Here is a 14,873-nt window from a genome sequence, read left to right as displayed (position 1 = left end):
ATTTCATTCACTGTAGCTGCCCCAAACCAATAAATTAGAACATTTTACAATTTTCGAGCTAGTAAAACAACTTCCTCTATAGAAGCAGTGAAATGCATTATTTATTTTCTGCGATGTGATAATCAAATTGAGTGCCATCTTTGATAAGACCATCGATATAAGCCTTTTACCCATTTAGAACATCTTGTCATTTCCCAATATGTATTAAGTTTTGGTTATTTAAATCTTCATAATAAGACACTTAATACACATAATGAAATATTTGAATACCAACAAACGTAAAAATCACAGTGAGATTGATTGAAACTATAGGATAATCTGCAGATAATGTCATTTATGACATAATTTCCTAGTTAGAAAAGTACAATTTTTGCACGTGGTTCTAATTCGAGGATTAAAGGCTATACACGCATAGAATCCATCCGTATTTCCTTTCTGTACGAACGTTAATATTATCAACTCCAAAGAAATTTAATTTATTCAACCTCAAGGAACGTCCACGCTACGAACCATCTCAACTTCCATAGTTAATACGTTAAGCAATTCGTAGATTCTCGTCACATACCTGAAATGTTGTCGCACCACGAAACGTGTGGAGCACGCTATAACTCAAAGCACATCGAACTATCGTAGGCTCCCCATGAAAAATAGATTTCTTAAACATAAACACACCGATTTTCCAACGAACAATCTCTCAAGGCAAAATCAACCTTTTCACAGCACAATAGGCGTGAAACACTAGTGACACTATCCCAACCCTCCCCAACCCCGAAGATTCTATTTTAGTCGATGATCGATGAACAGTATCGCAGCAAAACAACAACCTCAGAAGCTTATAAACGCAAGGGAATCACCTTTCGCATAGGACATCGATACGCGTTGCAGGACAGGTCGCAGTATCGCTGCGAGTGCCGGGTGGAGGACACCCGATACGCGTCCTGGGACGCCTCCTCCACGTTGATCATCCGCTCCTTCTCGAGGGTGTCCATCAAGCCCCTATTGTCCATGATCAGCCTCAGTCGATTCTTCTCTGTCTTGACGATTTTTTGGTTCTGCGTGGCAAGCGCGCGTGGAAGAGGGATCATTGAGGTGCCGCGGGCTCTGGGGTCGAAATCGTTTGTCTTCGATAAAGGAGAAGCGTCCCTGCCGCTGGAAGCAGCTTTCCGCGGGTTGAGCTCTCTGTTCTCGCCTGGCATGCTTCTCTAATTGCCTGTCCGAACTTCTGCAGAACGAGATTCGACACGTACCTCGATTGTTCAATTTCCAGTCAGAGATCAGTGGTCATCCAAGAGAACTTCAAACAATACACGCGTCGCGACGCCCGGTGTCTTGGCTCTTCTGACGTCGACGTACCGTCAGGAAGCCGCTCTTCTCCGGGTTTCGACCCTTCTTCATCCAACGAAAGGCAGCTTCATCGCGCTCCATCGGGCGTCGAGTGTGTCGGAACGCATGCGTCGAAGCAAAGATTTTCAAAATGTCCCTCTGGCATTTCTGCGCCTCGTCTCGCCGCACGAGTACCGTTAGTGGTTTCTATTCCAGACGATTATTATCCTTGTCGTTTCTCCCGTTGCGTAATGAATTTGATTCGAACGACCACCTCTGGGAGACCTTGAAAAGCGACTTTGAGATAGGAACTGTTTTTCTGTTTCGAGTTTCCTTACGCGGCGTGATTCACGTTGCGATGAAGAATACTTTTACTGTAGAATTTATGAGCTAGGATATTTATTCGATTTATGTATTTAAATTTGGAGGTAATTATCTACAAACTCCTCGATGATTTGACGTATCAGGAATTTGTAGTCTTCATAGAGAAAGTTTCTAAATTTCAGGAACTGTTTTTTAATGTGACAATATTTACTATCAATATTTTGGAAGCAGAGGCAGGACTCTTTTAGTTATATACGCTTAAAAGAAATTTGTCACTGTCATCAATTATAATCGGGTGTTAATGAATTATTAACGTTTCCACAAATTATGCTAACTGTATTCTTATTTGTAATTTTTATAATGCTCGATCAAGGCTTGGAAGAAGATACTTATATTTCAATTTTTTCCATGAGATTTTTTCGCTATCAACTCAATATTTCCTTGGTGACAGATGTCAAACCTTCAGCGTTAAACGTTCCATTTATAGTTGCACGCTGGTAGTCGTTTGCGACCCACGTTTTGCTATTCGTTTCGCAAATCAACCGGACGCGCCTTTTGCGGTGGTAGATAGAGACGGAAAATCTATTTTCCTCTTTTATCAGACATCGACGGAAGAAACGATCAATTTGAATCTTATTCCCACTAATAATTTTAAACTTCTCGATTTAAACTTGCTTTGTTTTATCTGAAAATGCTGAATGAGGTACACTTTTTAAGAAATGCAAATTTTAGGAACTGTAAAATTCAATTCCAATTTGTTCTCTTAATGGTCTTTAGTTTCTGAAAATATAGTTTATTTCTTCTTAATTTATGAAGTTTGAAGGAGGGTTTGATTGATGTGTTAAGTACATATACGTCGATTCTAGAAAGTAATCACAAAATGTTTACTATTTTCACAGAAATTCCTAGTTATTCTAATTAACTTTTTTATAGTAGCTTCACTCGCACTTTTTTGAATTTCAGTATTCTTTCAATGACTATTGAATGATTTATATTTCTAGTTTAAGTATATTCCAACTTCATAATTTCTTTCAATACTTTACAAAATGTATTTTGTGTTTCACAAAATTCTGTGTATTTACAAAAAATATTAGTTTACTCCACTCCTCCAATTTAACGAATTCCAGGATTCCAATATTTTGTAAGCAGATCATGAGATTCGTAGGACTCCAAACATATCATAAACAGCTCATTTCACAAGAGTTTGCTTCGATATAGTGCATTTACATTCGAAAAATTAATCACAAAGTTTAATTTAACACCAAAAATCTATCAGTTTACCCAGCTCAATTTTGCCACTTAAACTTCTCCAAAAGCAGATCTATTCAAAGCTTTTACACTATTTAAAGTCCAGCACGAACTCAAAATTCACTTCGATTAACCTCTTCACTCAATTTTCCTCCAATTAACCACCTTCAAATGGTATAGCGGCACTTTTTCGAACGCACTTCGATCCCAAGGGTCACTCACTTCAAGAAACATCCGAATTGAAGCAGATTCAAGCACCAGCCCCTTCGAGCTGCACAAAAAGTACTTTTCCCAAGCTCCTCGACAACGGACCACGTGCGGACCCCATTCTCCGGCTGCCGATCATTAAAATATTCTCCCCTTTAGATCACAAAGCCTGCAACGGGAAAACAAGCCAGCACTCGACGCACCGTGACAACGCGTTACACAGGGCGAAAGAGAATGATCCTTGGAACAATCGTAGCTGGGACTAGGTAACGCGATGCGATCAATTCGTTATTTCTTCGGTTCGAGGTGGTCGAAGGGTCCTCGGCGATTCAAAGGCCAGCTGAAACGCGGAGGATAACGAGGTTCAACTATGACGAAGGCTTTGCATGCGTTTTCTTGCACCGTGAAAAGCTGGATGACTTGTCGACGGGGTGAGGTCTCTTTGGAGCAGGATCGAGTCTCATCGCGACGTCGGAGCATGGGAGCTCTCGTACGAGAACGAACGTGCTGTCGCAATCGATTCACTGTTCACAGAGCTAGGAGACGTTTCTCTGAGCCATTAGTCACTTTGTATTTCTTTGTTTCGTTCTGTTCCTCGTTAGCGATTTACACGACGAAAGGGAACGACAATACGCGAAGGGACGCCGGCGATAGGAGACCGATAGAACCGGAAGGTCGAACAGATAACGAGGCTCGCGATACCACGGAGCGTTCGAGACCACGTAGTGTTGGTAGCTGAAATGAACTGGCGTAGGTTAGGGGATCGAAGAACAGCTGGGCTCGGCCTGGCTGCTGTACGCCATCACTGACTCACTTGATTCCTTTCCTCTCTCTCTCTCTCTGACTCGTTTCTTTCTGCGCCTCCTCTCCTTCTACCCTTCGCTGGTCTCTTTCCCTCTCTCTGCTCTCCCTCCCTCCCACGTTCGTCGATACTCCATAGCTCTCGTTGCTCTCTCCTCCTCGCTCTTACAGATAAATTGTCCCTCTTCTCTGTCCCTCTAATCTTTCGTTCCTCTTCGTCGCTCTTTCTGTATAAATTTGTTGTTTCTACGTTTTGATGTTTTGATTTGCCCCTTTTGCGGCATTTCTTATGCCAGATCGCCTACTCTCTTTTTCTTGTTCTTTCGCTTCACGAGATCCCTTTTATTCTTTCGACAGCTTCTTTTGTTCCTTTTGTCCAATCTGCTGGTTTGTTCCTTTCTGTATACAAAATTATGCCTGTTTTATGTGCGTTGTCTTCGTCTTATTGTGAAGCATAGCTTTATCTTGGCTACTTGTGTGATATATTAGTGTTACAGATAATTGTTCTTTGTTGCACATAATTACGCCTAAGTTTCATTTTTCCTGTTGAAATGGGTGTCTTATTTAATTTAGCTGGCTAAATTAGATGAGTCGTCAGCACGTTCTGCAGATCAGGCAAAAAATTGATTTAGTGGATAGTATACCCAACTATGAACTGGTCGAGAGAAACTATTTTTAGTCTCCTAGCTCACCTTTATAACTTTAAATCTTTTCTTATGGGACACTTTAAAAGAAGATTAAAAATATCTACTCAAAATACATGAATTATAAGAATCAACATCACAAAAATTCAATAACTGAGTTTTCCTTCAAAATGGGAACACAGATACTATGTTTATGTCACGTTTTATATTTGACTATTATATTAATATTGTATTATTCATCCTTCCTTTGTATTTATCATATATTTGTTATTTTTATTCAGCAAAATTGATTCATGTTCACGTTTGTACAAAATTATTTTGTATATCTTATGGATATCAATAAAATATTATTTTATAATAACTTGAAATTATATGTTACTATTTAATATAGTCATTTAATTCTATTTTATTCATTGAATAAATAGTATGAGATGTATAATCCTAACAGCAAAAAAAGTACTTAGTACCAGAAATTGCAAAATTATAAATTTAACAGTGTGTAACAATAAAGATTTACAAAAATTTATGTAACCAATTTTCAATGATATAAATAGATTAAAAGACAACAACTAAATGACTTATCTCCATACATGATGCAATACTGTATGCAACATATCCTGCTTTATATTACTCTACATATTTACAATACAGAAACAAATTATCTTTAATACGTCACTACTGGAGATAATTTCCTTCTTCTCCACACAAATGAATTTTTTCCTCGTTCACCTATCTCTTGGTAGATATCATATTCTTTTACACAAAAACATTTTCTCTTTTTTTCCCTATGGTTATTGGCACTCTCCCTCCATGGTCGATCTTTCTCTTACATCTAGTTTCTAATTCTTTCTTGCTGCTTCTTTTCTAAATCTACTCTTTTTTACTTTATTATATTCCGTGATAGTTGCCCGCTTTATCTTGTGTATCTAATCGTATTTCGTGTTCTCTTTTCTCTAAAGACCAGTTTTGTAGAATCCTTTCATTAAAAAACTGAATGGTACATTTAAGTATATGTAGATCGAAAATGAAGCAGTACTGCATGCGAGCTACTTTGTTTTTTAATATCGTTCCGTATCAATGCGCTTTGTGCGGTTATCAAACATCTAGAAAAATATACAAGATATCTTTCTTCTTTTCACGATAAATCGAGGTCCATTTTTATGATTTCTATTGCTTAGTTTGCAGTGTCCGCGTGGTTTTGTCCCGAATACATTTTATGTCAGATAAAGTACGTAAATAATAATCTTAAAAAAACTTTACAATTTGTGATTATGCAATTATTTTGAGGTAATTGTCCAGCTAGAAGCACATATAACCATCGCAAGCTCTTCTCGTGTGTAAATTTGTCAATGATTAACCCCTGAGCCATTAAATAAGAACTATATCAACACTTTTATATTTTTAATTAGAATATTATCATAAATAACAGATTCTCTTGAGTGATCAGACTATTATCAAACATGTAGACGATTAAGTGTACAAAGCAATTAATTTATTATTAGTAGTTGTTGAAGCATATAACCCCTACTACTAATTACCTCAAAGATAATTCTGAGGTCTTATAAATCCGTGGCTAAAAGACAAAACAACTTATGTCACATTTTTAAAAAATTAAGATTAAGAATTAAGTACACTCATAAGACAGAATTTATATTTTTGATAAAAGCAGATTAAGTTAAAGGAACTTTTTTCTTTAACGAACGGGATTATAACAAGACGTAAGTCCATAATTCAGATTTAAAATTCAAAATGTTGGTCATCGATATCTGAAAAATAGAACTACGTGACATATATACCGTTTTACTTCTTAACCACAGAAATGTCGGTCGTTTAATTGCTCTAATCAATTTCACTGTAATTTTCAAGTGAAATCAAGTAAAAATATTATAAGTTATACAAAATTTAATTGAAAGAAATTCAATTTTGTTTGCTAATTAAATATTTTATTATGCCTATAAAAACTTGTGCTCCAGAAAACCTTAATTAATCGAAAATCAATATGGGGAACGACAGGCTATCTTAAATAAGAAAAGAGCTTACACTGATCATTGTAAATGTTTAATGAAAATCATAGACTTATGAAGAAAGATGTTTAGCTAAGTTGGAAATTTTGAATGGGGCTAATTCGTCAGCCAGTTAGTTTTACTGAGTACTGTGAATTACCAGAAGAAAACTATTGTAAAAAGGTCTCAAATGGATACGCATTCATAACTACAACATATAAATTCAAAGAAGATTTCTATCAAGTACTTTCATATTTAATATACATTTTTTGACATTCATACACATGATAGAGTTTAAAAATAAAACCAAAAAGAGACACAGTATGTACCTGTTAATACTGAGTACAATATTTTTAACTCTGATTATAATTTTTAAGTTCAAACAAATCTATGAGCAATTTTATAAAAACAATTAGTAATTTTTAATTTTATTTTCTGATTTCTCAATTTTTATATTAATTCGTATACCTATAATATTCAAACATATTCTAAATTGATAAATTATAAATAATCACGGGTTCACTATTAGTGGAGTTCCATTAGTAATGAAATATCAATATTCTAAATACAAAAATACTGAAAAATAATGGAATACAAAGAATACCAAAAACGTGGAGTGATATAATAGGTAGGTAGTAGAGATCAAGTGTACGTAGACATGGAACTACATACTAGTCCATCAAACCCTCAAAACATTATAATTACGCATTTTCGATTTATCCTGTACGTTAATATTCTAATTTCAATTTTATATTTGCTTCATTTCAAGTTCACTATCTGTATAACAAATATAGTCAAAAGTTCTTTAAGCTCTACGAACAACTTCATTATGAAAATTCTGCAGTCAGTCTCGTTTCTGCAATCAGTCCCTGCATGAAGTCTCGGTCATTTTTATTTTATGCTACGTATACAGAACCCTAATGTACAAAGGAAGAAAAAAATCGAGGCGTGCCCCCCTCCCCGCCAGTATGGTACACACTTGAGCCATTTCGAAGGGCGGAAGAACCTCTGATCAATAACATCGCCCCAAAGAGAAGCAGAGCAGCAACCCCTCTGCAATAACTTCCCCATAGTCGCGTGGCGCATGCTCGCGAATTAATACCATCCCTTCGTGCAATTTTATCGTACTCGCCCCCTCTTTCTCGCATGGGGGCCCCGGAAAATGAATATGCGGAAGCGCATACGCAAAAAGGGATGCAACGTGCATGTACACGCTCATTGATGTTGGCGAGTTACGGTGACCTTGATCGTGAAAATATCTCGTCGAAGCAAAAAATGATCGACAAACACAAAAAAGGAGGACGGAAATCTCAAGGCGAATGTAGTAATAAAACCTGGATTAATTCTATATTAACCGGGGTAACGATTACTTCACCAATTAACGATAACAGTATAATGGGACAGAGAACTTAAACCATGATTTAATCTTAATGAAAATCTAATAAAGCCTTGACAATTAGACCTCAAGAGAACATTATACAGTATTATTCAGCTCGCACTTTAATATCACTTATAAGCGCTTACGGAATATATAAAACTTTACAAGATATTTAGAACCGAATAAAGTAAAATAAGCGTTCTAAGAAAACAAAAGAATACTATCGAGCTTGTATCAAGACAACCATCTCGCTATTTGATTTGTAATCAAGTAATTTTAATATAATTTTAAGTATACCTTTAAAAGTAGCATGAACGATATCTAGTGTTGTGAATAAAATTGTCTGAAAAATATAAATTTTCTTATACACATAGTAGTTTTTCGAATTCGATCTTATTGTTAGATCAAAATAATAATAATAATAAGATCAAAATTACTTAATTAGTAATCAAATGACAAGAGACCTGATTGTTTAAAAATTACTGGCATCCTAATTTCGATTACAAAACAATAGAATAGTATATTAATTTAAATATTAATATTATTATATTTACTTAAATGTTATTTAAATAATACATATGTCCTTTTTAGGTATTTAATGAGAACAATGACAAAACTTGAAGTTAGAACGTTGAGATTTTAATATGACTGTTAAGGTAATAGGCGTTTATATTATGATTCAACTTTTGACTTAATTATTTGTACAGATGTTGATTTTATGCCTATTTTATTCTAAATAATGCCATGTATTTTTTATTTCACACATATAACTTGTAGCGAAACGGACTGGATTTGAATAAAAGCTATAGACTCTTTAATTACAAATGAGTAAGAGCGAAATCAGAAATGATGTTTGAAAATTAGAAATAACCTGATGACTTGATCGAAGGAAAGTTGAAAGATTTTTGTGGTTATATCGAGAATATATAGTCAATCCCCCGATAATTCGAATTTAAAGTGAAGTGTTAAAAATCGGACTATAATAAATGTATACCGGAATATAATAAATTTGATATTATCAAAATTTTCAAGTGCAAAACGTTTAACAAACGAAATTTGTGGCGACTTTGGTCTTGGTCCAAAAGTTAATATTTTTGGAATAGTAGAGACTTAAAAAGAAACAAATGTAACTATTAGCGGAAAATGATTTATAATCTATTTGTACGTAAACATACAATATGGACGCAGCTAACTCTAGTATTAGCCATGTTGAACGAAAATCAGCAACACTGCGAGAGTTCAATTTTGCACTTGATAGAAAGAGTACGCAGCATTGTGTCTCTGTTTATCCAGTGCAAAATCAGACTCTCGCAGTGTTGCTGATTTTCGTTCAGCATGGCTAGTAGAGTCGGCTGTGGTATATGCTATTGCACACTAACTTGATAACTTTTGTACCACCAACAAATGTCGCGGTGTGTCTCGATTCAGGTAGATGCTAACAGTGTAAGTTATATTGTTAAGTTGGCCCGCATGCCCTAATTACAGTTTTTGGGCGTCTGCGAATTAACAAACTGGAATCCAAAGAAGAAAGATCAGAGAATATGAATATATCTTTTTCAAATGTTTTGATACTTGAACCAGGGTTCAACAAATTTGCAAACTAAGAATATTTTTATTTTTTTTGTATTGAAAAAGTTTGTTTCGGAATATGAAAAAAATGTATTCAGTTATACATATCCTTCAAGATTAATAGAAAAAAAGCTGAATTTTGTATCTTTAATCGTTTTGGAGATATAAATGCAAACATGAAGGCAGTTGTAGAAACCGGCAAAAATGATACACTTCAACATATTTAAAAATCATTAAAATCCCTGACATTGGAGAGCAAAGGTGATCAAATGGGTCTTAAACGGTCTATATACATATATAAATATAATTATAAAATGAATTTGAATTCTGAATTAATATGGTGTTAATACTATAACATAATATACTGAAATCACTGTAATTAGATTATAAAAAATTATTTATGTCAGTATACAGGAAATTGAAAACTTTTTCGTTTATTAATCCCTGAAAGTTTCATTTATGCTGCGACTCCCACTATAGTAACTAACGATAAGTGTTAAACAAAGAATGAATAACAGTTTGCCATTTTGTGTAGACAATCATGCTTTACTACTAGAAATTGTAATTTTACTTTATGTAAATATATTATTATAATTCGTGTTTTTTAATCAAAATGTAGATAGTATATGTATACCTGTACTGACCTATAGAGGAAAACATTGATTTGCAATGATCGAGTTTTTTTCAATTTAACTCATAAAGGTAAAACGAGGCATTTAATCGTATGGCAAACAATTCGAGATAAAGCAAGCTTATGTTTCAATTTACAAAAATTTTCATGGCACAGCGGTAGGAAATGAATAAAATTATAGTTTTATAGAGGTTTTCGAATTAAAGAGACTTGTGTTATCGAAATTCGATTATACAAGGTTCTGTTGGGAAACGACCCTTTTCCTTAGCTATGAGCATGGGTTACCGTGGCTGTGACTCACGGAAGAGTCACCACGATAACCGATGTTTTCGGGAGTTGACGAAAACAAATGAGTAAGCTAAGATACCTATGTTCAAAGATTACCTGGCTCGCGCCCTAACAAAGTACCGAGGGTTAGACTCATCATTCCTGCACCAAAATCCTAGGATACGTTGTATGTATATATTATGGCGGGACACCAACATTCAAAAAAGTACTCTCGACTCTTTCACGTAGTAACCTCGTTCACGATACTCGTCTAAACAATTGTTGTACCCGTTCAGAAATATTATAGTTATTGTTGAAATTAACAACGTGTATTCCTTCGAGCACCCGTGGGTTCCCAACAGTTCATTTTACTAATTGTACCTCGAAGCATGCAGTAAACTGGATGTAATATGCACGTGACACGTGATTACATTATCTGCTGACAATAAATTCAAACAGATTCGAATTGAATAGTATCTATAGATTCCACTTTGAATAATTGTTTCAATGCTAATGAAGCCATACCGATCTGACATTAGTTTGAAATGTGAATTTTTGACGGCAGCAAGTCAGCAGGCTATAGTACGATAGTTTAGCACGGATGCTACGTATTACCTTATTCGCCACTTTAGCGTATCATCGTCATTAATGCACCGCATGGCATGTGCATCATCACTTACAGCATAAGTGCATTAATGCAACAACGAGTAGGGGCTTTTCAGAAAAATTTAGAAGGCAATGAATCACAAAAGGACATAGAATCCTCTGAACAGTAACTTAAATTTTAATACGATATCATTCATTTAATTGACAAATTATTGTTAATTAATTTTTGTCTTTATTAACAATAATTCATCTAATTATGTCAGAAATGTTTGTTTATAAAAAAAGAAGGTTTCCCCATACAAAGATTGAAAGATTTACATAAACCCTTTTAATATGTATTAGTGTGAACAAAAATATAGAAAATTTAAATGATTCCAAAACACAATAAAGTTGTGAACTAACTGATCGTTATTTATTATCTACGTGAATTTATGTTATTACGAACAGGAATGATGAACTTACTTGCAAAATTATTGGGCGACGACTTCGATTTCTCCAAGTTAAAAGACGACTCGTCAGCTCCCCTGCATGAATGCCTGCGCTGGAGTCCAGATTTTGACACAATCGTGGACGAAATCGAAAATTACTGTAACACAAAAAAACTTCTTTAAATTTACTTTAACATGCATTTTTTATTTCATAGTTGTACAATTTTTAGGTGCTATTAAATTAGATAAACTCTAAAATTCCTTTCTCTTCCTTTCAACTAGTAATATATTGTAATTCTTGTATTAATTCTTCTTCATTTTAAGCTTGATGTTTATAATTGTCTATAAACTAAGTACATATACAGCACTTTTCGTTATAAATTCTTAATCTGATACAAGTAACGAACTTATACAGAATACATGTATATTTTTTGAGAAAATTTGCTTGTATAACTCACTTTCCTCTTATTAAAGGTAAAAATAAAAGTAAATAAACTTAGAATTAAAATATGCATTAATATAGGGCACACAAATAGAGTATACTAAATATTTTTCAAGATTAGACCTAATTGAAGTGTATTGAAAAAAACATAGACAAATCTTTTAATACTATTTTTACTTATAGTACCGGACAAATTCTAATGAACTTTCTAAATTACTTAAACTCATTCTGAAATTTTTAAATCCTAATTACTTTGGTATTTAAGAAGCATGAAACTTTCCTCGTAAGAATATTATTAAGATGGAAAGTACCCAAATACGTATTTAATAGATAAATGAAGCTGTTATAATAAAACAAGAAGAGGAATATAAAATGGAATTAAATTTAATCGTAACAGTATACATAGCGAGAAGTCCTTTGAATTGAGAATAGCATAGCAATTTAATTTTATACTATAATTTGAAATTAATTTGTTCCTATCATTTCGCTCAAAAACTTTCTTCTTTCACATAAAACAGAGTATAACATAATATTCTGTAAAAAAAGTTCTCATAATTCAATACATTAGGTACGTAGTACCTGTACAATCACAACATTAAATAATAAAGCCCCTTGAATAGAAACGACAAATAATATTATTATTATTATTATTATTATTATTATAGTATTATTTTACTGAAATGAACTGATTTTCATTTGATTGTAAATGAATTTAATAAAAATTGAAATATGATACTTTCACTTATAATAATTTCCTATGTGCATAGAACTAAAATTAAATGAATCGAGTTTTGATATCTTGAAAATAAATTGTAAAGCAAGGAATTAACAGGTTGGAAACAAATTTAGATAAGTAGATATAATAAAAATGCTACTGGTCCTGCCGGAATATTTGTCGTAATAAATGTTTACTGTCTGCTGATCATACAGACAGTGAGATAAAACGACACGTTGAGGATAATAGCACGCATTAAAAGACACCCTGTCTGGCGTGGATGGGTGCAACTTTAAAGCGAATGCGGAAGCATCTTCAAAGACGTCATTTAATGCTGTACTCACTAGAACTCAGTCAGGGGTTGATTCTGTCCCTCCTCGTTTTTCTTACTTTTCTCGCACTGTCGTATTTGACTGGCGCTGTCTGTCAGATGTCTCCCTGTAACACACAGTTTTCGTAAAGTTTTAGAATTGGAGCAATACTATTATTATTCAATATTTTAATTAGAAGTAAATTTATCGACGAACAAATCAAAGGTGTCACATCCAAATTAACTTAAAGGCTTGTCGTTTGTGCCATCTATCATTCGAAATAAAAATAAATAGTTCAATATTCGAAATAAATAACAGTAGAGCATTCCATATAAAGAGGAACAAATAAACAGATAAAATTGACAATTTTTCCAATATTTAGTAATCCCATATCTTTTTACGTGCTAATGCGTAACATATAAAAAAAATTGTGTAAAGAGAGTCATATAAAAATTGATTTGTAAGTTCCAACTTGCAACTTGAAAATCAATTTTTACACGACTTATTTTTACACATTACACATCCACCGTGTAAAAAGAAACTTAGGTGTACGTTTATTAACAGACGTAAGTAATTCTGTAGAGTCATATTGTTTTTGTGCCCCAATATACCGAAACACTTTTTCGAATGCCTCTTATCCTTCGATATGAGAAGACACATCATCATTAATTTCATTTATTGTTTAAGCTTGCACAGAAATATGCACGATGCCTCCGCCGCTATTATCGTGTTTATCGTAAAAAACAATATCTAAGTATACTGTATACGCTTAACATAACGATTGCAAAAAATATAATATACTGTATGTAAATACAGTTATGCATGCTTAAATTCTAATAGAGTTGTTTCATCTAAATTTTAATGAAACATTCCTACCACTCATTACTTCGAGGATCAGTGCAATCTAAACCTATTGAAACTTCTTCGAATTTGAGTTTTTTCATGGAATAAAATCTCGACTTGTTACGCGAATATTACAATGCAGACACCCGATTCTATGTAGATTTAAGTGTACATGGCTGTATTATACACAGTGCTCTCGAGTTAAATGACCAAATTCGAAATATGAATTTAAGATCTCAAAGCAAACTAAATTTTCAAGGGAAGTATGCTCGCAGAAGCTTCGTTCAAAAAATATTGACTCTTAAATATATAACGCATATCCCATACGGATGGGCATTTATAGTGCTCGTGGTCTTCGAGCGTGTACAAGTGCTCAAAAGCGGGTTCAGGCAGGCTTGCGAGCGGCTTTGCTCGTCAGAAGACGAATAATGTAGACACACCATAAATGTGAATAATATCAAAGTAATCTAGGTACACCTCCTCTATTAGTTTACAAAAATGAAAATGTAATTATTAAATATTTTGTGGAAAATGATAATCTCAAGCCCAGAGACGAGCATTGCACCTATCGATGAGAGTGAGCGGCTGTAATTTATTTGCACGCTTGCACTATTCTTCGTTATATTTACATTACTTATTTATATTCTCCAGCAGATACGTCATACATGTTTTGCTCAACGGTGCCCCATCCAAAAAAGTTCAGTGGTAATTAGGACAATCTTCAAAGCAAATATAATATGTACTTCGAAGTTGTTTGAAATTCTTACAGTCTTATAACTTTAGAAATTAATATCTCTTGAATAAAACAATTGCAAGCATATTTCCAAAGGAAAATTTGTCCATTTTGCCCATTAAACTTTTGTAATAAAACTAGGCGGTTGTTAAAAGATGCTTTTCAAATAACAGACCATCTAGATTGTATAACGCTCAGATACAAAGGTATTCGGATAATCACAGTTCAGATACGAGAGGCTCCATTGTAGGTATACATGCAATAAGATTTTGAAGAAAAACTTTCTACAGTAAAACTGAAGGCTAAAGTTACAATTATAAATAACTTACACAATTGCAAATAAATGTCATAATGTGTAGATTTGTAATAACTCTGGAATCTTTGAGTTATTTTTATAAAA

General features: G+C 33.8%; 1 protein-coding gene across 2 annotated transcripts in view; it reads right to left on the bottom strand.

The window, feature by feature from the left end:
* LOC143188608 (uncharacterized) overlaps window positions 1-2,361 on the bottom strand; it is a 35,447-nt gene extending 33,086 nt beyond the window's left edge. For both annotated transcript variants that reach the window (XM_076392938.1, XM_076392939.1), the window contains exon 1: window positions 855-2,361. In XM_076392938.1, coding sequence (XP_076249053.1) covers window positions 855-1,196 — 342 coding nt within the window. In that variant the 5' untranslated portion in view covers window positions 1,197-2,361. The remainder of the gene's footprint in view (window positions 1-854) is intronic.
* Between the last annotated feature and the right edge of the window lie 12,512 nt (window positions 2,362-14,873).

This window comes from Calliopsis andreniformis, chromosome 3 (assembly GCF_051401765.1).
Source record: "Calliopsis andreniformis isolate RMS-2024a chromosome 3, iyCalAndr_principal, whole genome shotgun sequence".
Lineage (NCBI taxonomy): Eukaryota > Metazoa > Arthropoda > Insecta > Hymenoptera > Andrenidae > Calliopsis > Calliopsis andreniformis.
This window is presented reverse-complemented; position numbering and strand designations above follow the sequence as displayed.